The 23,760-nt window shown below is 37.9% G+C and overlaps 1 protein-coding gene across 3 annotated transcripts in view; it reads left to right on the top strand.

The window, feature by feature from the left end:
• ZPLD1 (zona pellucida like domain containing 1) overlaps nt 1-23,760 on the top strand; it is a 48,572-nt gene that overhangs the window by 4,317 nt on the left and 20,495 nt on the right. For 2 of the 3 annotated variants that reach the window (XM_066177344.1, XM_066177346.1), the window contains 3 exons: nt 13,099-13,267; nt 13,392-13,505; nt 22,658-22,771. In XM_066177344.1, coding sequence (XP_066033441.1) covers nt 22,666-22,771 — 106 coding nt within the window. In that variant the 5' untranslated portion in view covers nt 13,099-13,267; nt 13,392-13,505; nt 22,658-22,665. Of the gene's footprint in view, nt 1-13,095; nt 13,268-13,391; nt 13,506-22,657; nt 22,772-23,760 lie in introns of all 3 variants that reach the window. The other variant, XM_066177347.1, reaches the window with a different exon arrangement.

The following is a 23,760-nucleotide window of genomic DNA, read 5'->3' as shown; positions in this document are numbered from 1 at the left end:
ATTTTGTTCATGTTACCCACATTAACATAACATCTCACACTTCAGTGAAGTCTCCTGCATGCATCTCCTGAGTGGAGAGGAGAATGGCTACATTAATGTGTTGCAGAAAAATGGGAAACTAAATTAATAGAAGTCAGTGGTACAAGCTTTTGTGTATCAGGGAAGCATACAAACCACACAAGTTCTGCAAACTACTCAACTTGATTCCCATCAGCATGTTCTTTAGAGTTTGTGGATGCCTTTGTTTTTTGTTCTCATGTGGAAGAATGGAAATGCTTGTGGCAGAAACCAAAGCTAATGTTCTAAATATGGAAAGTCTTGGAAATGGTGAATTTTGAGGAAAGTAGTCACAGTCTTGTTTAACTGCTTATACCACATTACCTTCCTGGTTCCCTCTTTTCAGAATACTGGATTGTGTTGCTAGCTTCTCTGTACCAGTACTGCTTGTAGATTATATACTTTTTTTTGCCCACTGTGCTTGCTTCCAAACATTTGTCCTTCTGTCCTGATCTACACAAGACGTATAGGCACTTCCAGCTTACTGTATTCCTACTTAGTGTTTAAAAATCCTTAGTCTGGATCTAAACTGAGGTAATTTTTCTCCCAGATAAATAACTTAAAGGTACAGGTAATGAAATAATCATGTAAATATGAAACGGCCTAATTTAGTAGAGCCACTAAATCTACTTCATTAACTATTTACTAGGATATTAAGAATACACATGCATAAAAAGAGACTGAAGTCTCAGCTAAGTCTTTGCTCATATTTTTCCTAATATAAATATTTAGACAGAAAACTTAAGTGGCCTGAAGTGTTATGTTAGCTGATAATCTTTTTCTTAAGGGCATGGGAAAATTGTGTGACCTCATTGTTACTCCTATAGGTGTATTTTAGCTGCCATGCTTCTTCATAAATTTACCATGCAAACTTAAGTCAATAAAAGAACTCAGATGAAACTTATTAAAATCTAACTTTGTCCACATCATTAATTGCATGACATTTTATATTCCTAGAACAAGCATCTCTACTGTAAAAGAACCTGCCTGCAAGGTCACCTGTCCTTGCAAAGTTATGGATTATAAATCTGGCCCAAGTATTTATGCTGATAGTCATTTTTGTTCTTCTCTTGCTCATAGTTCATAGTATTTTTTAATAATGGCATTATGGAACCTTTTTTTAGCCCAATATGAGCATTTGAGTTATTTACAAGCTGAGAGCCCTTGTCTGGTACTATTAATGTAGACTTTTGAAATAAATTAATGAAATCTACAGTTTACTGTGTGCATAGAAACAATGTGAGTATAAGTAAATTCTGGAAGTAATTACTTTCAAACAATGATATGCACACCCAGTGTATTGATCCGTGTTAATGTGATTATCTCTAGGCAGTGCCTAAGTGCTGCAGCTCCCTTCTGTGTTTCCTCCTCGCTGTGCAAGCAGATGAGGCTGCTCTTGTCATTACACTCTGTGTCTTGTTCCAGAGATGGTGGCTGTTGGCTTGCTGAGTGTATTCACACTCTGTACTCCTCCAGGATGTGAAAGTACAGTTTTAGCTGGCTGTGTCAGTGTTGCCTCTTTTTTGGTCACTTGTTGCTGCCTTCTTCTGCACTGACTTGTGTCTGTGCTCTTTGCAAAATCTTTTGTGGCTTTAGATGTTACAGCTCCTTCTTCATTTAGTACTGACAATGTTGCCTTCTCCCTGTAATCAGTGATGTGTCCTGCTTAAAACTTAAAAGATTATCTTCATTATTTTGCTTCCTCTCTTACCAGGAAAGAAATCCTAGCAAAAATCTCTAGCTATACCTGTTCCCCCCCTATTAAGGCTCTGTTATGTTAAGGCCTGAACACATCTTGGCTGAACTGATCATGGTCTAAACCATGTCTCTTCCATTCCCAGAAAGGATGCTTCAACGTGACAGGAAAGAGCATAGAGATGCTGGGAGCAGGGGCTGGGTTTATGGCTGGGGATGGGATTTATCTGGCTTGTTTTCTCTGCTGCTCCAAGGGAAGGGCCCGAGGACCACAATTCCTCATGCTGCTGTGTGGGGTCTCATGGCTTTACTGGCTGTCCTGTCTGTAAGCCCCATGTTCTCGTGTACTGCAAATATAATTACTAAGCTTTTGGGACAGAGGCTATCATCTTGGTGTTTGTGCAGTCTCTGGTAAAAATGTAGGATTGTTACAGTAGAAACAGTATATAATAATCAATGACTTTTATAGAGAGTGCTTTATCTAGTTAAAGTTCTTAAACCAGAGTTTTACCTGAAAGAAAGTAGAAATACAAAGCTGATAGAGAATTGAAAATGTTATTTATTTAAGAAAAATTAATTTAAGTGTGGGCTTTTTTTAACTGGTGCTTTATGTTGTATGTTCTTTCCATATATTATTTTTATTCCCACTCATAGTGTTTGGCATTAAACTAGACAGTAAACTCTCCAAAGCACAATTGTTTTCCCAAATGTATTTGTCTTGCAAGTAGCATGCTTTCATCTTAAGAGAGCAGCTTCTTGCACAGAATAATAAAAAGCAATAGTAGTTACTTTTGTTTGGAAGTAAAGCTGAAAATTATGCGGACTGTATAGAAAAAGGGTAAAAACAGTAGGCTTTGTTTATGATCTCCCTTCCCATGGACTAGCTTAAGCTATAAGCTACATGTATAGTTGTGGTCTGTGAATATACTCCTTTAAAACAGATAAAAAATCACATCCTGATGCATCTGTTCAAAGATTGTTATAATCATTACTGGTTACAGTTATAGATTATTTTAGTAAGAGTTTTCATCTGTTTCACTCGGATTCCATTTTTTACTACTGTAATGTTGCCATGAGCTTACATCTATTTTGACATCAAAAACGTGACTCTCTGTCTCTTATGTGATTCCCTCCAAGGTTGAACACGGGTCCTGTTGAGGGAAAAATAATTTTTTTATGTACAAAAAAATTTATTACATAAGTAGAGTTTGTGTGTATGTGTTGGACAGATTTTTAAAGTGTGATCTTCATTTTCTGCAGCTCTGCCATCTGATATGAGCTTTCCAGTTTTCTCCAGTATTTAAGTTAATTTAAGGTCTGCAGCTCTTGAAGCTGTGATTTGTATTTTATTTAGGAATAGTATTGCTAAAGTTCTTGCTTCTTCTCTATTTTGTGACCCATTGTTATTCATATGTTCTTTTCTCTGTTCTAATTTTAAAACCGTCTGTGTTCCAATTTAGTTGAAGTGTTCAATGTATTCCTTTTTATGTTACTTAAAAGTTTTTGTATCTCTTAGCGGCTTGATTTCAGAAAGAGGTCTGATGGAGCCAGCTGGCTGAGAAATGGATTTCTCCATTTCACAGGAGAACTTCCCTACACTTATTTTAGAAAAACGATCTCTTTATTTCTCCAGCACCCCGATTTGAAATGGAAATGAAGTTCCAAATGTTCAGTGGAATTCAGTTTCTGAAAAAAAAATATTTCAAATGTATCAAGCTATAAAAACCCCAAACCCAAACTCTGATACTGTTTTAATGATTTCTTTAACATTTTGCTTGAGATATTTTCAATGACCAACATGCTAATGTTTTGGTCCCTTTAGTCTGATTTTGTTTTCACTGCTCAGAAAAGTGTAGATAAAAGAATAAGTACCTTTACAAACAATAAAGTACAGGAGACTCTCCAGCCACAGCGTGAGAATACATATAAAGAGAAACAAGAGATCTGATTAACATTTCTTTGCCTAAAAAGCCTTGTTTTGGTAAGGATTGTTGTCCTTGTGTAGCTGGTAACAAACTTGGGAGTCTGTGGCTATCCCTGCATCATTTCAGCCACCACTGCTCAGCATTCAAAAGCCCAACAACATTTGTGCAAGTTGCGTAGGCACAACAGAGTGTGTTTTGTCCTTGTAAATGTGCTGGGAATTTACCTGATTCCTGGACAGATTTTTAAGAATGCTTGGGGTCCCCAGCTGCTGTAGCCTGGCTCCCATGGATAGAGATGTATGCTTGAAACACACTCAAGTTAAACAGTGTCTCCTCTTGCAGGATAGTTTCAAACCATGTTTGGTGTGGTTAGTGTGGGCCGTGGGGCTGTGCAAAAGGGGGAGGGCTGTCTCTCACAACAATATTTCTTTATCAAGGAAAGATAAAAATCTCCTTTTACACCCCCGAATATCTTTCTTGGCTGCAGCCATACAGTGTGTCCTCAGTAAAGCAAGCTTTTTGTGCTGCCACACGTAACTGTGGGCTGCAAATTGCTGTGATCTGTTACTGCTGCATTTAGCAATAACAGTACTTCTAAATCAAATGACTTCTGAGTGGTTATCTTGATTAAAGCACTTTAATGAATAAATAATGCAGTGGACTTAATAGTAAGAAAAGAAATAGATCAAGTGGAGCTGTAATTCATGAGAAGATGTATTTTCCTCACTTTTTGATTTTATGGATTATTTTGACATATACTTAATCACAATGTTTTTTGGTTTTTTAGATTTTTTTGCAGTGTTTTTGTTTAGTGTACTAACATACACTTTCATCTGTTGCTATGGTATTTAATAGGCAATTCTGATATTTAGCCTACAGTATCTTTCCATAATGTACAGACTAATGAAGATTTGCAAGCGTTCATTTCTTCTATGTTTTTTCTAGAAAATGAGGATGAAATTTAGAGCTTAAACTTTGTAGCTCTTTGCAATGGTTTTGCATGGAGGTAGATGAAAATGAAGGTGTGTAATGCTGAACCACCAGTATGTTTTAATTTTCAGTCCTGAGAAGTCGTCTTGCAGATGTTTGTAATGTAACAGCAAAGAGGGGACAAAATCACAGACTGGGTAGGTTGGAAAGGTCCACAGTGGATCAACTGGTCCATCCTCCCTGCTCAAGCAGGGTCATCCCAGAGCACATGGCACAGGGTTGTGTCCAGACTGGTCTGGAATATCTCCAGTGAGGGAGACTCCCCAACCTTTCTGGACAACCTGTTCCAGAGAGTTGCACAGAGAGGTTACGGAGTCTCGGTCCATTGCACAGTAAAGAAGTTCTGAGAAGGGCAGTTCAAAGTGAGGATTAGTTTTACCAATCCAGACAAATATGTTAGGATCTGGTGATAGGCATGTTCAGCTGGTGAACAAGGGAAGGAAGCATCAGCTTCCAGTTCTCTCGATGAAAAATGTGGGGTACATTGTTTCCTGCCTTGGGAGAGAAACGGTGCTGTTAAAAATACGTGTTCAAACAATCAAACAGGTTCCTTCCCTCCCCCCCCCCCCCCCCCCCGAAATATCTGATCTTATTTGACTGACTACTAAGGTAAGGGACATAATCCTCATTCTCCACTGAAATTAACAATTTAGGGAATGTCTAACTTGTTCAGAGATGTGACAGAATGGAAAAAACAAAGGATATATCTGAAGATTGGAGCAGTCCTCCCCCTTATAGTTCTGTGCCTTTTGCTAGAGCAAAAATGATTTCTAAGCACTAGTGAACTTTGGAATATAATGCCAAATTTAAACAGAAAAAAACAACTCAGCAACCTATTCACTTTCCTCAAACTATACCATTTTTTAATTACTCTACTCTCTAGCAGAAGATGAATAGCTCCTGAAGATAAACAACATTTTATTGAATTTTGCTCTTACAGACAAATAGCTCCCTTGGAATCCAACCAGGTCCTCAGTTGAAGATAACTCTTTACAAGAGAAAATTGTGCCTGTTACACAGTAAAGAGGTGATGTAATAGACAATTAATACCCAGTCAGTCTAAATTGCTGACAAGAGCAGGTTGCAATCAAATAAAATGAGAGCACTAGAGGGTGAAACAAGTAAGAGGAGTTAACATTGAATTTTGTACGTATGAGTCTTAACTCTAAATACAAATTATAGAGGAATTAAAGGAACATAATGTGTAGAGGAGTCAGATGACAAGACTGTCCCCTCTGATTCCAGCCTTTCTCCTGAAAAAATCCAGTGAGTCCTTTTAGCATAGGGCATTTGTGGATTAGGGATGTATGGGTAGGAGAGGAAAACATGCCTGACTCAAGGTAGCAAGAATGGGTTGGATTTTGTGTGTTGCCTTGAAAGAAGAAATCAAATGTCAGCTTGAATGGAAAGACCATGTTTTTAATTTCTGTTATCCCTCTTGTGACGTTATTTGTAAAAAAGTTTGGTGGCCATGATAGAAAGCTACCTCTGCAGTAGCTTCTCTCTGTTAATTGAGTGATCTGGCTGCTTGACTGAGATGAAGAAGATCTAAGTTTAATGCCTCTCTAGTCGGAGAGCTTTATTTCCACTTTGTTTCTCAGGACAGTGTTTTAAGCACTGATCTAGAACATATGCTGGACTGGATTATTCTCTTATATTGCTGTAATTGACGTTAGAGTCTTTGTATAGCCAGTTCAGTATGAGCTGGTGGGGACTAAACCTGTTGCCACTAACCCAGGTGTAAGTTTCATTCTTTGCCCTAATGGAGTGGTCCCCAAGGTGGAGCTGGAGGAGGGACATTCAGTCTGCTCTCCTGTGTACTGGGTAAATGCCCTGGAGATGGAGTGGGATGAGAACAGTCTTGGTAAAACCACAGGGATAGCAGCATGACTGATTTTATCATCAGCTTATCATGATTAGCTCTTTGCCATACCTGTGAAGATGCCCAAGAGGGGAAGCAAATATTTATTCAACAGCGCACAGAAATGGTTTCATTCTCAGCTTTGATAATGGCCATGAAATATCTATCTTGAATGGATGCAAAGTCATGTCCTTTTTAACTGATGCAGCTACTAAGCTGGTAACTCCTCCTTGCACAGGGAGAGCTGTTCTGGCAGATGCCCCTGCTTGGTGGGGCCTGGGGCAGAAAGGTGTTCTTGTGCTGGGTGCTTGTAAATGATCTGAAGACGAGTGAAAATCGATGCACCCTTGGCAAATTATGATTTGGGAGCTCATTATCTCTTTGTGAAACTCATTTTCCAGCCTACTGATTAGGCTTATAAAAGCACAGTTTTAATATGCCTCCTGCCCTGTTTTTAATTCCCTGGCTGACAGTAAAGAAAATTCTGGCCAACTCTCAGGACAATTTATACTCTTCTTTTATCTTGATGGCATATTGATCCTGCTGAACATTCCTTCTGCAAAATAATGAACATGCATCTTAAATGCAGTTCATAGAGGTTGTGTAGTAAGCTTTTTTCTTCCTAGAGGCAGTATGCTGCCTTTGTATTCTGAGAGCAGGTGCAACCTAGGAGGAATGGGTCAAGGCTCTTCTGTGGAAAAATCTTTCTGATCTCTCTCACTCTTTTCTACTCCTTTACTAGAAGTTCCTGATGTTTAACGGTCTTATTGTTTTGAAGTTTTAAACTTGCATTAAATTATAGAAAATCATCCTAGTAACTACAACAGTGACTGGGAAAAGTCTTATGGAAAATGGTCTTAGAAATCTGTCCGTGAATTGACTAAACATGGGAAACTCTGCATTTATTCCACTAAGGCTGCGCTTGCTTTTTTTCTTTTTCTTGAAAATAAGTAGCCTAAATCCCCCCTGCTTCCAAAAATAAGAGACCCCCCAACAGAAACTTCTAGTGTAATGTAAACCAGGCTCTAAAGCTGAAAACCCACTTATGCCAAAGGAGGCGGAGGGAACCATTTGGCTTGGGGAATTTCACTGGTGTATTAAAGTACATTAAACTCATCCTACCTTTCTTGGTGATTTCTTTCCTTTCTGGAGAAGCCCCAGGCTGTGGGTAGACACATGCAGCAGTGCTTGGTCAGGCAGCCCCTTTGCCCCAGTTCACTCTGGGCTCTCACTGAACTGGAGCAGAAGCTGGGACTATCCTCATGTAATTTTTCACCATTGTGAGCAGGACCTGACTCTCTGAAAAGGAAATAAAGGTCTCAGGATTCGTCCCTGGAATAATGACAACTTCAGGCATATTTCTTTGCCATGCAAGCTAAACTACCTGTATTTTTCCAACAAATAATTATTGCCTCATTCACCCTACACTCTGGAGGAGAACAGGCTCGCAATCATATGAATGAGGTAATCTTTCAGCAACTTAACACTAAACTTGAGAACAGATGAAATAAGGAAACCACTTAGAGGAAAATGACCTCTCTGTGATAGCCCTTTCTCAGAAATAGAAGATTTGCTGTTCAGCACCAGCAAGTGTGTAGGGAACCAGCTGAATGGGAGAATCTGTCCACTCCTCTAAGTACTTAATGGGACACTTATTTCCCTTTTCTAAAGAAAGGCTGGTGACATCTGCATTTAGTTGAAGAAGCTAATGGCAGAGGGAGACAAGGAAAAAGGCTGTGCTGTAAAGCAAGAGGACCAGGTGAATTTTCCTTTCAGGTCAAAAATGCCCTTTCTTTCTCATCTGAGGGATGAGAGGGCCTCTGCAGAAGAAAAAAAAATGCTTTTACTACTGAAAAATTAAGTATAATCTAGGACAGGAATAAAGACTGTGGATTTGGCTGGGAGGTGGAAATGTGTTCATAAAGAAGGGTGCCTCAGTTGTTACATCCAAGTGGGTTGTGTTTAGGATTCATCTATTGCTACCAAAGTGTGTGTGTATTTGGAAATCATCGCCTTTAAAACAAACTTGTGTCTTGTGTGTGAAAAGTGTAACTCTCTGTGACTGGAGATAAGATAGCAAATGGTAACATGGTGACTTATTTATTTATTTTTTAAAAAAATTGGGACAAAATAAAAAATTTCTGTATTATCCAAGAGGAAGTTGAATTCCAGACTTGTTTTCACAATGAGCTGTCAAGTGTGTAATCGTCAACATGAAAATTCATTTTCAAAACAGCCACAGGCGAGCTAAGGTCATCTACGGTGTAGGTGTAGATCAGATGTAGGTTCTGTGAGTAGGGGCTTAAAAATCTAAAACTAAAAAGCAGAGCTGTGAAATAAAAAAGGAATTTTCAATCAAGAAATGAACTGGTTTTAATGCGGTTCGAAAGCAAAGGGATTATGTATTTGTTACCACCAAGCAGGCAGGTTTGCATAAATCCAGAGAAGCTGAAGGAGTCTTGAGTGTATTTTTTATTCCAATTCCCAATTTGTAACCACAGCCATTTCTAATTCACATTCACCTCTGCTAATATTGAAACATGTTGGTCTTTTGATGTATGTTGTTGTGTGCTAGTAAAACTAACAGGGATTTTTCTGTCCCTGGTCTGTGGTCTGTACCCAAATGAAACTGATGCCAGGGTTATTTACAATCTATTCAGGTCATGTTTTTGCCTTTGGTAAAACTTTGTCTAAACTGGATTTGGGTTCCGTGATCTTTCAGTTCAAGTATAATTTCATGATCATTTTCCTTACTTGTGCTCCCTGTTCTGCTAACGGTTTGCATTAGAGAGATTTAAATTACAGTTGCTTTGGCAAGATAGAAAGTGAACTAGATGGTTTTGAGGTTGAATACTATTCAGTTGAAACTGGTGTGCACTTTCTCTAGATGCCGATAATGTAAACAGCCATAACAATTTTTAAGCCATGTCTTTGTGTGAATACACTTGATTATAACTGTGGAGGAATCTCTCATGCAATATTGACTTTTTACACCTTTTTTTCTTGTGGTTACAGCACACATTGATTAGGTACAGTAAGAATTATATACATTGTTAATCCAGTTTAGCTGGGGTTCGAATTAAATCTGATCTTTTAGAAAAGAAACTTGGGAAGCAATGTGAATTACTTATATCAAAGGGCTCAATGTGGACTTAATACTGAGAAATGCCTAGAAAAGCAAGTATGTGGGGGTTTAAATGCAGATGGATACAGCTATGAGAAACACAAAGCAACTGGAGAAGGAGTGGGGTGCTGTTTGGAGGCTTCCAAAATTTCACTGTCAGAAGAACTGAATGTGGATGGTGTGATGAAGTCTATTGAGGGAGTCCATAAGAATACTCTCAAATATAAACCTATATACACAGATATATGTCCCAAAAACACGCCAAACTTTGACAGATTTTTTTGTCAGAAAGATCTGCTTGCTAGTGTTTTGACAGCTGAGGTTGTTCTTTTAGCTATCCTCTTTTTTTCCAGACATATTTTAAACATTTGTTGTTGACATATATTCTACAAAAAGCGTATGATTAGAAAAATTACTTATCTAATTGTGTATAAAACTTCCTCTGTTCCTAAACAATTGAGATGTGCTTTGTCTGAATTGTTCCATTGGAAGGTCATTTAGGCTGCAGAACTCATTTCATGGATGCTCCAGCAACCACTGGGCACCTTCAGAGCTCATTTCCAAAAAACCCAGAATACCTCTTCACAGGGCAAAGCATTTCACTTTTAACCTGGGAATGGGAATTTTGGCTTAGGACACTGAAGAATATTTTGTTTTGAAATGGCCTCTGTGCTCCAAGCTAGCAATCTAGCTGAGGTTTTTAGAATTTCATATTAACGGTGAAGTTCTGATGTGCTCTGTTTGGTAGAAGCAAGTTTAAGATAATTCCAGAGCTATCTATAAGAGGATAATGGGGATAAAACCCAGGGTTTTTTTCTGGTTAATAATAAAGGATTATATTATCCATCTCATTTTTTATTAAGATAATTGCAAATCTGGTAAAATATGTAGTTACATTGAGGGCAAAACAGCAGTAGAATTTGGCTTGATATGGACTGATTAAAAGTCTTTGGACATAACCTTTTATATGAAATTTGTTCTCCTCTGTTGAGGTTTTCTATTTTCTTGCCATTTCTCTGTCTCCTCACAGGTATTTAGAAATGGGTAGGAAGGTGTGGGAACTTTCTAAATTCTGGAAAAGAGGAAAAAAGAATAGTTTGTGTATTATACCTTTCCATATGAAAGGAGAGAATTCCTTAGAAGCTAATTGATAAGATTAGTAATCAAGCTGTGCCCAAATCACCTCGAAAATTATGGTTTAGAAGAATCAGCTTGTCTGATTTCAAATAAAACAAACAAACAAAAAAAAAGAGTGAGATGGACAGAGGTATTTGTGGAATGGAGACTGATTTTTAATCAGGAAATGAGCAAGATGTCTCTTACTCATAACGACGTACATTTGGAAAGCTTTTTGTGACCTATTCATAGAACTATGGTCTTATATTTGTTCTGGCCAAAATAACTGTTTGAAATCATACTGAAAACTTTCAAAACCATTGAATATTATAGAGGGTGAAAATAGTTTTCCTTATGAATATACTCTTAGGTTAGAGAATCAAATATTTGGGGGCATCTTCTCTCAAAGGTTAATGGTGAAATAGGTGTTGTTGTGATTTGGTTTTTTTGTTGTTGTTGTTTTGGGGTTTTTTTGGGGTTTTTTTGGTGGGTTTTTTTTTTCCCTGTCAAAGAATTCAGGGATTTCTTTTTATTTTGAATGCAAAGAATAGATAAACAACACATTATATAGCAGGGGAATTACTGAATTCTCTATAGAGAACTTGAAAAAGAAACTTGGATTTTGGAGGGCATGTGGTATATCCTTCAGGCTGCTTATAGATACAGTGTTATAGCAGTGAAGGGCTTGTTTTTGCTAAGAACAAGGATTTTTTGATTGATAGCTTCCAATAAATAAGAGCAGTTAATTAATGATGAAACATGTTGGGCTGTTTTTCACTCTGCCTATGGGGTTTTAATAGATTTAAGGGGAAAACTGCTGCCCTTCCAGGTGGCAAAAGCTGCTTGGCGTTGGAAATTTCTAGGTAATAACTGTTTCCCTGAGAAGGATAAGGTGAGAGGTGCTTGCCAGCAAGGACTTTTGTAGGGGGGCATGCTGTGACCTGCTGGGATGAGGGTGATGCAGCCACTGTGGGCTGTGCTGCCCCACAGTGCTGCTTCTAGCCCACTTCTGCTCACACACACATGAGCAGGTAGAAGTGTGCTCACCTCAGCCAAGCTGCTTCTGCAGCTTTTGGGGGGAGAGCTGTGTCTCCCAGCAGAGCACAGCCTCTGCTTCTCTGTGGATAGCTGCTGGTGACCAGCTCCTTGAGTATGTCTCACGTAATAAGGACTGTCCCGCAGTCTTGTGCTTTGTCTCCTTTTTTTGTTGAAAAACAGTCTGCAGCAAGGGAAAGGTGGGATGACACCTGTCAGGATTTCATTGTGTACGTACTCTTGCAGAGGAAGGAAACCCAGATGTTGCAGAAGCTGTGATTGCTGTCAGTGGAAACAGAAATTGCATTGTGATTTATGATGATTCGATATGTTCAGTAATCTCATCTGAAGACCAAAAGGCAAGGGATGGCTTTTGCTATTGGACATGGCTTAAATAATAAAACAACATAAATAGAGATTCTCATTTTGCAAACCAACTCAAGGTTAGACTGTTCTTTAAATACACTTATTTGTGAAACTGATGTTGCATAGAGAGACTTTAGTTTGGATTTGTGTGATGCTTCAGTGTTAAGAGGAAAATCTGCTTTCCTCTGTCACTGCCCTGACCCTGGAGGATGATGAGGAGGTGGCCAGTCAGTGTAAGATGTAAGTGCTGATTCTGCCATGGCTGGTCTGTGGGGCCTGCCTGGGTTGCCATCAATGTACACACTGTGCTCTGCAGCACCTTGATGTTTAAGAGGAGCTGGCCAAAGTGAAAGCATGGCAGAGACAGGGCTTTTCTCTTCTTAAAACTGCCCCACATCCCAAAAAATCCAGGTACCTCAAAACTGACTCTATGATACAAAAGCCTACAAACTACTGTTTTCCCTGGCCAAAGGTGTAACAAAAGCTTCCAGGCATAGATGGTTATAATATAAACTGAAGAGGCAGAAGGAGGAAAAAAATCTAATGCCAGAAACGGGAGTTAAACACCCCCCTCCAAATCCCAGAAACAGAGGAGTAGATATTATGAAGCAGGCTTAGTTTCTAGCAGCTTGATCTTTGCCTTTGTGTGCACTTGGCTTTGTGTGCATTGATGTCCTGTTGGTAATTATCATTCTGTTGACACCTGTATTCATGATGACACCCCTATATCACATTTTCATCACAGCGAGAAATGTTGCTCTTTTTGCTTTTGTTTTGTTTAGTACCATGAGTTTAGCCGGGAGCTGAAAAAAAAAAAATAGACACTTCTCACAACACACAACGGTACATTGATAACCTTGCAGTTTAGTTACTGATCCTATCTCAATGCTTCCATCTCTCTCCTTCCTCCCACCCCTCTTTTTAAGCAGACAAGGTTTTCCCTCAACAAGCTGATGACAGAAGAATTTCTCCAGGTTGATTGTTTGCCCCACATGGTCCTCTGGATTTCTTCATACAAGTGGAGAGAAGCAGATCAAAAGCCTGCAAGAAAAAAACAGGCAGAGGATTGAAAAAAGCCACCATAAAGAACCTACTCAGGTTTCATTCTGATGATGAACAGGCTTGTAAAGTATTCTGAGACCTGTCAAATTTTCCCATCTGAAATCCAGACCTATTTTAAAAAGAATTTTCATAATGAGTGTCTCTTTTCCTCCATCCACAGGCTCAGAGTATTTTCTGAAAAAGTTCTGCAGGGCAAAGGGGTTGAACAGTTGATCACATGCAGGAGCACGGGATAGATGGAGTACAGCTGACTCAACAACTACAGGGGATTTTGGTAAGTGCCCACTATGTCAGCCAACTAGAACTTACTAAAATCTTGTTTAATATCACAGAATTCATTACTTTAAAAAGAAAATTCTTACTTTATCACTTGTCAGACAAATTTAACCTCACCAGGAAATCTCAGTGGTAGTTTGTTGGGGAAGAAGTATGCAGGGAATGGCTGATGCAAACATGAAGGCATTAGCATCCGACTGTGAGTGGCTTTTGCAACTTAGCTTTTGCCTAGGGGTACCCCGGCAGACTTGTGCTATTTAATGCTAGGGAGGAAGGTTATAAGTCCTGTGCAATGTGGAGGCTATCAATGTATGTCAAACCCACTCGTGTTGCTTTCAGGAGGGAAACAATCAATTGCTTGAAGGAGATGATGTTATCCAACTTGTGTCAGTCAGCCTGTTCCCACAGTCATTGCATTGATGGAGGAAAATTTTGATAAGCAGCACTTCTTATCTGGCTCCACTGCAATTGAATGACAGGAGTTCGTTGATTGGAAATTGCATTGTTTCCGGTCACAAAGCTGGCTGGACATGGTAATTGCACCACCTTTGTTTATTTTTAAAGTAATAATAACAGCGATATATTCTTCAATGAAGATCACCGGGATTTGAAATCAAGTCCTCCTTAAGCTGATGAACTGATACTGTCCAAATTGACATAGTTACTATAATTGCCTTATGTCCCTGGGGGGGGAAAACCTTAAGAGCTGCAGAAGATAGGAATGCTGGCCCTGCCTGCATATTTTTGATCAAAGAATGGTTTTACCATTCAAAACAAAATGTTTTGTTTTCTTTCAGCTACACCTCAAGCAGTACCCCTCGGACTTGTTTTACAGGTTGGCTCATAAATGACTCCATATCTTGTTTTAAGTCCCAAATGGCTACAATATGGACTCGAAACATGATGAAAGAAGTAGCCATATGTGAATCTCTTCTATTTCACAATAGAAATAGTTTTTCTTTTTGAATATAAATCTGGGAACAGAATCTCTTTGATTTCACAGTTTATGAAATCTGTGGTATTACATGCTTTCTTTGACCAAGATATTAGCAGCATTATTTACTGCAAATTTGTTTAACTTCCAAGGAATAGATAAGGTTGTACTCTACTGCAACATTATTCTACATCCTTACTGCTTAATTGTTGTTTCTAAAAGTGAGGAAATTGAAGTAATCATGATGGCATAAACTCTTGGTGCTTTTTGTCAGGCAAGTCTTATTTTACTGGTAACTTTTCAAGCTGCAAACAGATGGCTGGAGTATAATCTACTTGCTAGTGACATCAAGTATTATTTTACTGAAGATTTATATTTATATTGCTCTCTCCAAAAGCATAAAAAGAATAATTAAGTAGAATGATACTCATTTAGATCCTTATCTGCCCGTGTGATTGCAGGGCTCTGAGGCCAGGCAATAGAATTAAGAGCATCTCATCACTAGATCAGTGTGTTTGAATCCAGACCATGGTTAGAGGCGACTGAAGGCCAGTAGAATGTGATGACACTTCAGGGGCCTATATCAGATGGTTTCACAGTCTCTGTAAATTTGCTAGCTGATGGAACTCCTATAATGATCAGTGGTCTGAGAAGGAAATCTATAGACTGAATGTGCATGTGCGGAGAATGTGTTTAAGCTTAGGAACAGTGTCTTAGTTCCAGGTTTTAGGGACAGTCTTTGTACACTACCTGTGCAGGGGACGTGACTCAGCTTTTATTTTTGAGTTTCAGTTCAAGATGATCCTGGACTAGCTTTAGTCTCAGTGATTGTCAAATTGCAGTGTCTCCACTGAAAGTGAAAGAGTAACATGATGTAGACCTGTTGCAATAGAGCTAAATCATCCCATTTTTTTTTCTCACTATTGGATTAATTAGACAGTATCTTAAACACTGTAGTTGTGCTCATTCCAGATACTTCTGTGTGCTTGCCAGTCTGTAAGTGAATGTGGCACAGCTGGTGTTTATCTGATGGCTCTTGTTTTGTAATCAGCTTGTTTATAGTGTTTCGTAGCTGAAGTAAGATAAAGAAAATGCAACAGGATTTTTATTTTAGTTTTGTGATGTGAGTCAGAAATGCAGTGACCTGAATAGGGAATCTATCAATGTTTTCAGTTGGTTTATGGTCTTGGCGTTTCAGTTGAATCCACTGAAGTTGCACTAAGGAGTTTAACTATAAACCACAAAATTAAAGAAAATCAGAGCACAACAAGCCAAATTATGTGGATTTTAATGATTAAAAGGAGGTCTTGTTTTGTCAAGAACATCTAGATTTGAGCTAAAATGGTCTTTTCAGGCTACTCACTGCAATAGTCTTCAAAACTTGTACTGAATTTGCTCCTTTTTTCTCAACTATCTTGCTGATGTCAAAGTTTTTCTGATGCAGTAGACAATATGAAGAGTGTGAAAGTGAGAGGATAATCTGTTGAAAATTGATAAATTCAGGTCCAAGGCCTTGACTATAAATTGCTTCCTTACACCAGTTTTCCTCGCAAATCTGCTTTCACTGGCAACATTCTGTGTGCTTTGTATCTTCACAAATGTCCTGTGGGAAACACGGGTTAGCTCATGAAGGTTGGAAGAATAGAATAGAAATGAGTTTTTTCTGTGAGGCTCGGGAGATGTCATTTTCTGCATTTCTATATGTGGAACTTAAAGCTGATTTGTGTTTTCACACTTTATTGAGGTATCTCTGAACCATGGATTTGAAAACATAATTTCAAACAGAGACTTACATTTATTAACTTATCTCTCAGATACATAATTATGTACTTTTATTGTATAATATTATTGGCATGATTTGAAAGATGCTAGCATTTTCTTAGAATTTTAAAATAAATGTCTGGAAGAGAGATATAAATACACTGTTGAGGCTGCTTTTGTGGGACTGCAAAGCAAGTATTCTGGCAATATTTAAACTAAAATTCAACTGTTCCATCACTAAGCAGAGCTATGGTGAAAATAATATGGACCAGTGTAAGGGGAAGATATTGCGTCTGAAGAATATTATTTCACTAGTGGATGTAGGAAACACTGGAAAAAATCTGTTATTTAGTGCAGAGTAGCAGGTAAACAGTCTATTCCATGACCTCAGCACCTGCAAGTGAATAAATTTAAATAGACCTAGTAAGTCAGGATCTCTGGCTTGTTCAACAAATAGCTTTTTAGATTTATTTATACTTTTATAATTATATTTTCACAGTAGTCTGTCTCCCTTGAAGAAGATAGTATGCTGCTTTGTATAAATCTGGAAATATTTCATAAAGGCACAGTATTCATTTGATCACTCGTTCTCCTCTTGCGTTGTAAATATGCAGTTAATTTAGTTTATTTTCAGACTAGATTAACAAAAACCCCAGTGCATCCAAGAATTGGTTGAAAAAATAAAGACATACATGTATACTAAGGTACCATGTTTAAAAGTTTATTAGGAATCTTTTGAAGTACTAAAATGTAGGTTTTTGCTTTGGGATTTTTTTTTAACAGCTTATTGGCAGTATGGTACACCAATTAAATTTCCCTAGTCATAAGCAGACAGAAAAATGTTCTCAGCTGGATTTTTCCCTGTCTGAGGTTCTGAGAGGAAGTTCCAGATGGACCTGTGCTAGTGCCTCTCTCTAAACACAACTGGTTTTATAGATTCAAGAGCTCTGCATGTCTGTAAGGCTTCTATTATTTACTGAACATACACATTTATTTCTCACTACAGTAATAAGATTGACAAAAAATACTGAGCTATGAATTCTGGAAGCAGATGCAGGTTTTCAAAATTTTGGTGTTCAGCAGGGTTTAAAATGATTATTTCATTTCAATTCATGAGCACACTACATATTGCTTCTATATAAATATTTTATGATTGTGAATATGAGTTGCCCACTGTAGTGTGCTGGTGAAAATTTGAGGTCTTTCAGATTAAAGTCTAATGATTTTGATGTGGCTTCCTTTTGTGGAAACTTAACATTTCTTTCTCGGACCCTTTGGTTTTCTTGCTCTGTGAAAGAGATTATTGTAAAAAGACTTGAAAATAAGTCAAAATTCTTTTAACTTACACTGGAATTTTTTGAACGTTTGAACCAAAGCAAAAGCTTTGTTTTTCAAAAACCGCAAAAATTTCTTCTCCAGTCTCATTTTCCTTGGACAGTATGGGCACTTACTTGATTCACAAAACCTGTGGGCATATGAGACTTTAGCTATGATTTAGAATTGGTCAGGGAAAGCTCCTGTTTGGTTCTGGTAGTATTTTGATTAAGGAGGTGTTCCAAGATTTTCACCCAATATTCTATTACAATTCTAATGTATTATGGAGTTAATTCAGGATTCTTGTTTATAAATCTCCAGAACTGAGGGAGAAAATATGACTAGAAAATACATGCAGGTCATTCTGGGGCCACATAATTGATGCTGAAGGCAAGTCTCTGCCCGACTAATGTGTATTTTTAAATCATCATCTTTCTCATTCAGTCCACAACTGCTGTGTTCTGAGAGAGTAGTTTATTGACTTAAAACAAAAACGTTTTCACATTTTCCATGTGAGAAAAATCAGCTGATTTTGTACATTCTGAGGTGCACTGATTTCTGATATTTTTTAGTTTTATTATTTCCTCATATATGTCAAATTATTGCATTTGCTGTGAGCTCTCAAGTACTGTAATTTTGACAACATACAGGCTGACCATAAGTTTAGTTTCATAGGAAACTGTTGAATTTCAAGGTATAGGTGTGTGCCTCTGTGTGTTTGCATTTGTCATGTGCATATATGTGTGTGCATGTCTGTATATGTTTTTGTATTTTGCAGGTTTCGCTAGATGTCAGGAATGTGATGGCACTATGGGGTCTGAAATCACAGAACACTCTAAAAAAAGATATAAGTGTTTCAAAGTCTCACAACCAATGATTATGCACAAACAGAGAGAAAATTTGTAGTTGAAATGTGTCTTAAACTTCTTTGCATCTCAGTTGCCCTTTTTTCTATAAGAAGGCTTTTAACAAAAGGCAATTATCACCTTTTGATAGGCTTATCTTTAAAACACTTGCTGTAAAGATCCAAGTCCCGTTTTATCTGCATCATAAGACCCAAGAATATAAAGCGGAAAGCGATAGTGAAAACGATGGCCGTAATTTATTTCAATAGGGCGTACAAGTTAAAAGAGAAAGTTCCACCGAAGAACTTGAGGCAGAGAGGTATTCTGTTTTTGTTCACTGGGTTACGTTTAAGTGATGGCAAATGATCTCGTGTGTATTTAGAAGCCGAGTGGCTCTGGAGGACTCGACAGTGGCACCGTAAATGCACTTCACAATTATTCACATCTTGGGTGCACATGCAGAAACAAGTGTGTCAGGATGAATGCAAGCCAGAAGGACAAGGAGCTTTTTCATCACGAAGTGACTGAGATGCTCTTGTTGAACTATGTAATAGTAATTTGAAAATATTTCTGTGAGAAGTAATGTTCCTCTTGCATTACTTGTAGGTACCTAATGTACACTGCTAGACAACGTTTAGGCACTTACTAGGTGCACTAGGTTTATATGAAAACACATACAAATGCCACTAGCTTGTTATATGCTCATCACATCTATAATTTTCTTTCAGAAATTTTTCTTATTACTATTAACTCTTCTTTTTGAAAGACATATCCAGTCAGAAGGCATAAAGATCACCATATTATTCTGCTGAACTGCCACACCCTGTGAATTAATAATAGAGAATAAGCAGTGGATGATAGGAAGTTCATATAAAATACAGGAAGAATATTTGAAATAATAATGTACTCAGAAGTCACAAATGCATTTCAATAAAAATGCAGATCTGAATCAGTGAATGCTGTTGACAATGGAAAATTTTTGAAGATCTTTTTAGAGAGGATGGGAAAGAAGGAAAATGAATAGCAGGTCATGACAGAGGAAAGAAGAGGGAATTTAAGTCAAACTGCAGCTTCTCAGAGGAATTAAATTCCTAAATTGACTGCAAAAGCTTGTCATGTTTAAATCATAAACATCTTTACTTGAGAATTCACTGCAGGTTTTCTGACATGGTGAAGTTTATGAAAGCAGGAATGAGGGCTTTGTAAAGCGATAACAATTAAAGTGAGGGCTGTGTGTTGCAACTCTGACCTCTCTGTACTCTTCAGTGATGTGCAGCACAGAACAGTAGGGCCTGAGTCTTGGCACATCAGTGAAACATGATACTGGTTTGTTCTTTAAGAGTTTAATGAACAGAAAGGGTCAGATTTCCCTTGCAGTATGTGTTGGTATCTTTTTAATCCTAGAACTCTTCTTAAAAGCCAAATGTGTTTGTTGTAGATCAAAGAAGCCCTTTTTTTTTTTTAAACCACCAAGAGCTGCGTTCCCCAAAAAACCAAAAAAGGCGTACTAAGAAATGCATATTAAATGAAAAAAAAAAAAAAGGCAGATATCTTCCTCATGAATTTAATTCCTGGATTATAAATCTTCCCATTCCTGACACTTTCATGCTATCTTACAGTTTTGTATATGCATTTTTTGTTTCATATTCATATGCCAACAATAATATCATGTTCCTGTTACTATTTTGGTAAAACTTTTTTGCTTCTATAATTGTATTTAATGTTCAGCCATATCAGTATGGTACAAACCTTTTGGTTAGGATGCCTTATCCATTTGGAGGGGCTGAAGTTTAGAAATTTCTGTTGAGAAATTGCTTGATAGGGGCCTTTAAGACCAGGCTGGAAAAGCAGGAATGGCTGCCTTAGTTGTGTCTGGGTGGGCAGATCAGTGATGTTGGCCTCTCAGGGTGCTTTCTAGCCCTGAACTTCTCTTGAGAAATGAAAAATAATGTGTGTTCCTAGCATATTTAACCAAAAGCAGCAGGAGTCAGCTCAGTTGGTGATGTGGATCTGCATGTTGATCCATATGCAGATGAGTCAACAGCCAAAAAGCAAGTAGGACATTATTGGTTACGTTAAAATCTGAAATGTTCTGAATACAGCTAGAGAAATTACGCAATAAATACCTAATGTCTTAATTCAGATTTGTTCCTTAGCAATCATCTATCCTTCCTCCAAAATGCAGCAGTAAAAGTTATGTTTAATAATTAAAATTTTAGAATTTATTGTGAAGTTCTGCTTTTCATCTAAAATAATAGTTACAACTTTATCTGTGGCATCTTTCATTGAACTCTTTCAAACAGGTTTTTTTTTGTTTGTTTGTTTGGTTGGTTGGTTTTTTTGCTAGCAGAAAATCACTGTGGATGTTAGAAAATTAAACTCTGATTTAGATCTTGGTAAATTGCCCTTGATATATACCATTTTAATGGACATCAGAAGCCAGCTCATATACAAGAGAACAGTAATACCCACTCTATCGATGTAACTGCTGTACAAGCAGAGGTAAGGCTCCAGGACAGTGGAGAAATGCCAATTTTCTGAAGGAAAAGATGTCTCCTTCAAAATAATGTATGAATTCTCATAGTAAACAAGCAAGCAAAACACTGCCGTGCTTCTCCATTTGAGAGTGATGGACAGGGTGAAGAGATCATGAAAATACAGAGGTTTCATAGCAACCCAGTTGGAAATTTTATTTTCTTTCATATGTTTTCACAATTCTTCATCAACATTAGATGCAAGTGCTGTCAACCTCCACAGGAATCCAAGAGAAAAAGCATAAAGGGTCAAAGAGTGCTTCTGTTTAGAATTTAGTATCCACCTAAACAAAAAAAAGGAAGTTTCATTGTTGCTGTAACTCACACACTGAGAAAGTTGTGAATAACTAGGGGGGAGAGCTGCTTTTGGATGTGATAATAGCAGAAGTTACACCTGACTTCCCAAATGTTCATGCTTAGCTGGAAGCTGGTGTTTCCAGTTCTGCGTTTTATTCCATGTTCTTCCAAACAGAACTACACAGGAATTATTGGCTGTACACTCGGGCATACCTTTGCCTTTTTAGAGAAATTTGGGTCAGTGTTTTGTTGGAGTTGATCTGCTCATTGACAAAGCATGTGGGAGTGTCCTCTAAGGGTCATTCCACGCAGGGCATTACATGAGGATGGTTTGAAAATCAGTGAAAGCCTTTGCATTATTGAGAAGTAGATCAGAGGCTGCTGTGTAGCCTTGAAAGATCCAGTAAAGTTTGAGGGTTTGTCTCAAATGTTCTCTCCTTGTGCTGTGGCCAGCTCTTCTCAGCAATGCAGGACAGTCCCTTGCCATGCCAGGTATGGCTGCATTTAGGTGCTCTACAACTCTGGAGTTTGCACACGTTCCTTATCCACTTGGAGAGAGGTGATCTGTAGTCTTAGAGGGAGCAATTTCCTAAATCTTGGAATTGCTGAGTTCCTGTCTAGGCAAATGGAGAGCACTGCCACATTTGGGGTCTACATCAGCAGCTATATTCTCTAGAATGATAAAATCTTACGTAAATAAAGAAACCCAAACAAACAAAATAAGCCAAACAAAAAAATAGTGCCCTTGGATTCATTGACAAAAATCTCAGTATTTTGGGATGCTTTTGATGGACATGTATAAGAAGTTGGGGTTTTTTTTGGTTGTGGTAAATATCACGGGTATTACACCTTGGAGCTTTCCTTGCAAAAAGCAATCTTTACTGAGAACACTAGAAATTCATGTGTTCTGATTGCCAGATACAATTCAAGTAGATGCAAGTATCTGTACCAGCTCTTTGTGTAAGCTCTTTGTGTGCTGAAAAGAACAAATGCTTGGCAAACAGATATGAACAGATTTTTATTCTAGGATCTTGAGCCTGAGAATTGCTGAGCTAACCATTTATCTCCATGGTTTTCCATGACTTGGAACAATAGTTTTATTTTAGCCAAGACATCATTCTCAAGGAATTTTTACACTGAAATGCCAAAAAACAGTTGGAATTTAAATATTCAAGCAATTCTGATCTATCAATATATTTTAGGGTTTTTTTTTCTTATTACCCTAGAGTACCTTTCATTTTGCCGCAAGTTATGATTAAAAGTTGTAGAGGATTATAGAAATTACACATTACTCAGGAGCAGAGAAGTGGGCTCTGCTGTCTGTCACCTCTTTCCCACAAGCTTCTGAGCTTTATCCCCAGTTCCTTTGCTGGAGACCATTGCCTCCCGAGCGAGAGAATGTTTGCAGTAAGCATCTTTAATGCAGTGAACAGATGTGTGTAATAACCACTTAATGTTTTGCTAGGTTTTGCAATGGAACAGGTATGGTTGCTGCTCCTGCTGACGATTAAAGTGCTTCCAGTGATTGCTCAGTTCAATGGATACAACTGTGATGCTAACCTCCATAGCAGGTTTCCTGGTAAGTATTTAATAGACTTTTTTTTTCCTAATGGCTTCTTTATTGTCTTGGTTCAAAGCAGTGCTTATTTTTAAATACAGAGCTTTAAATCTGTCTGAGGCCTGGGGGTAGGACTCCACATTAAGTGAGTGTTAACTGTTTTTGTGACAATGAACTTGCCTAATGCTGCACTTTACTTTCTTCTTAATTGCGCAATAGGTCAAATTCAGCCTGGTAGCAAGGCAAACAATTTCCCTCACACCAGTGAGGCTTGACCTGCTTTTGCCAGAGCTCTAAACTGCCCAAGACACTCACCAGAGCTCATCAATATGAGCTCTGTAAAGGTTCTCTATAGATTTAACACTCTCACACTTCTGACTGAATTTTCTTTCATGCCTGGGTTTCATAGTTTTCTTTTCCTGGGTAAGAGAATTTAATTATACATTTGTAGTAAAATAAAGAAATGTATCTATTTTAAGCAAAATTAACTTGATGGCAAAATTTTAGTGCCTCACTTCAACATTAAGTCCTTGGTTAGGGACAGGTGAAGCAATGATATTATGTCTATGGATGATATATTTTCCTTCCACTAAGAAAATGGGAATGATGTAATTTTGGGGACATTGGATGTTCAGACCTGTTAATACAATGAGAAATAGAAATGAAATATCAGTCTTAGTGGCATGATATCAGGGTTTACTCAGGCAAAGGATCCTTTTAGTTTCTATTACATTGCTTATCCTTCCTGCTTCAGTTGTATCTTGGGCAGAATAATAGTAATAAAAAGAAGGCTGTGAATACTGTCTCTCTCCCATCTTGTTTTTTCTGAGATAGCGATTGAATTGAATAGTTCAGTAATGAACACTCAGTGTAGTATTACACTGTAATACCTTTCCTGTTGTTGCTTTCTGAATAATAAAAGTTTTGATTTAGGGTCAAAAAAAAGAAGAAGGGTCAGCTCTTTTATTAAATTTAAGTCAGCATAAGGCAGAAAGTCTGTTCATTGATTC

Source organism: Chamaea fasciata, unplaced genomic scaffold (genome assembly GCF_029207755.1).
Source record: "Chamaea fasciata isolate MVZ Bird 193981 ecotype frontalis unplaced genomic scaffold, bChaFas1.0.hap1 SCAF_2, whole genome shotgun sequence".
In the NCBI taxonomy this organism is placed as follows: domain Eukaryota; kingdom Metazoa; phylum Chordata; class Aves; order Passeriformes; family Sylviidae; genus Chamaea; species Chamaea fasciata.
This window is presented reverse-complemented; position numbering and strand designations above follow the sequence as displayed.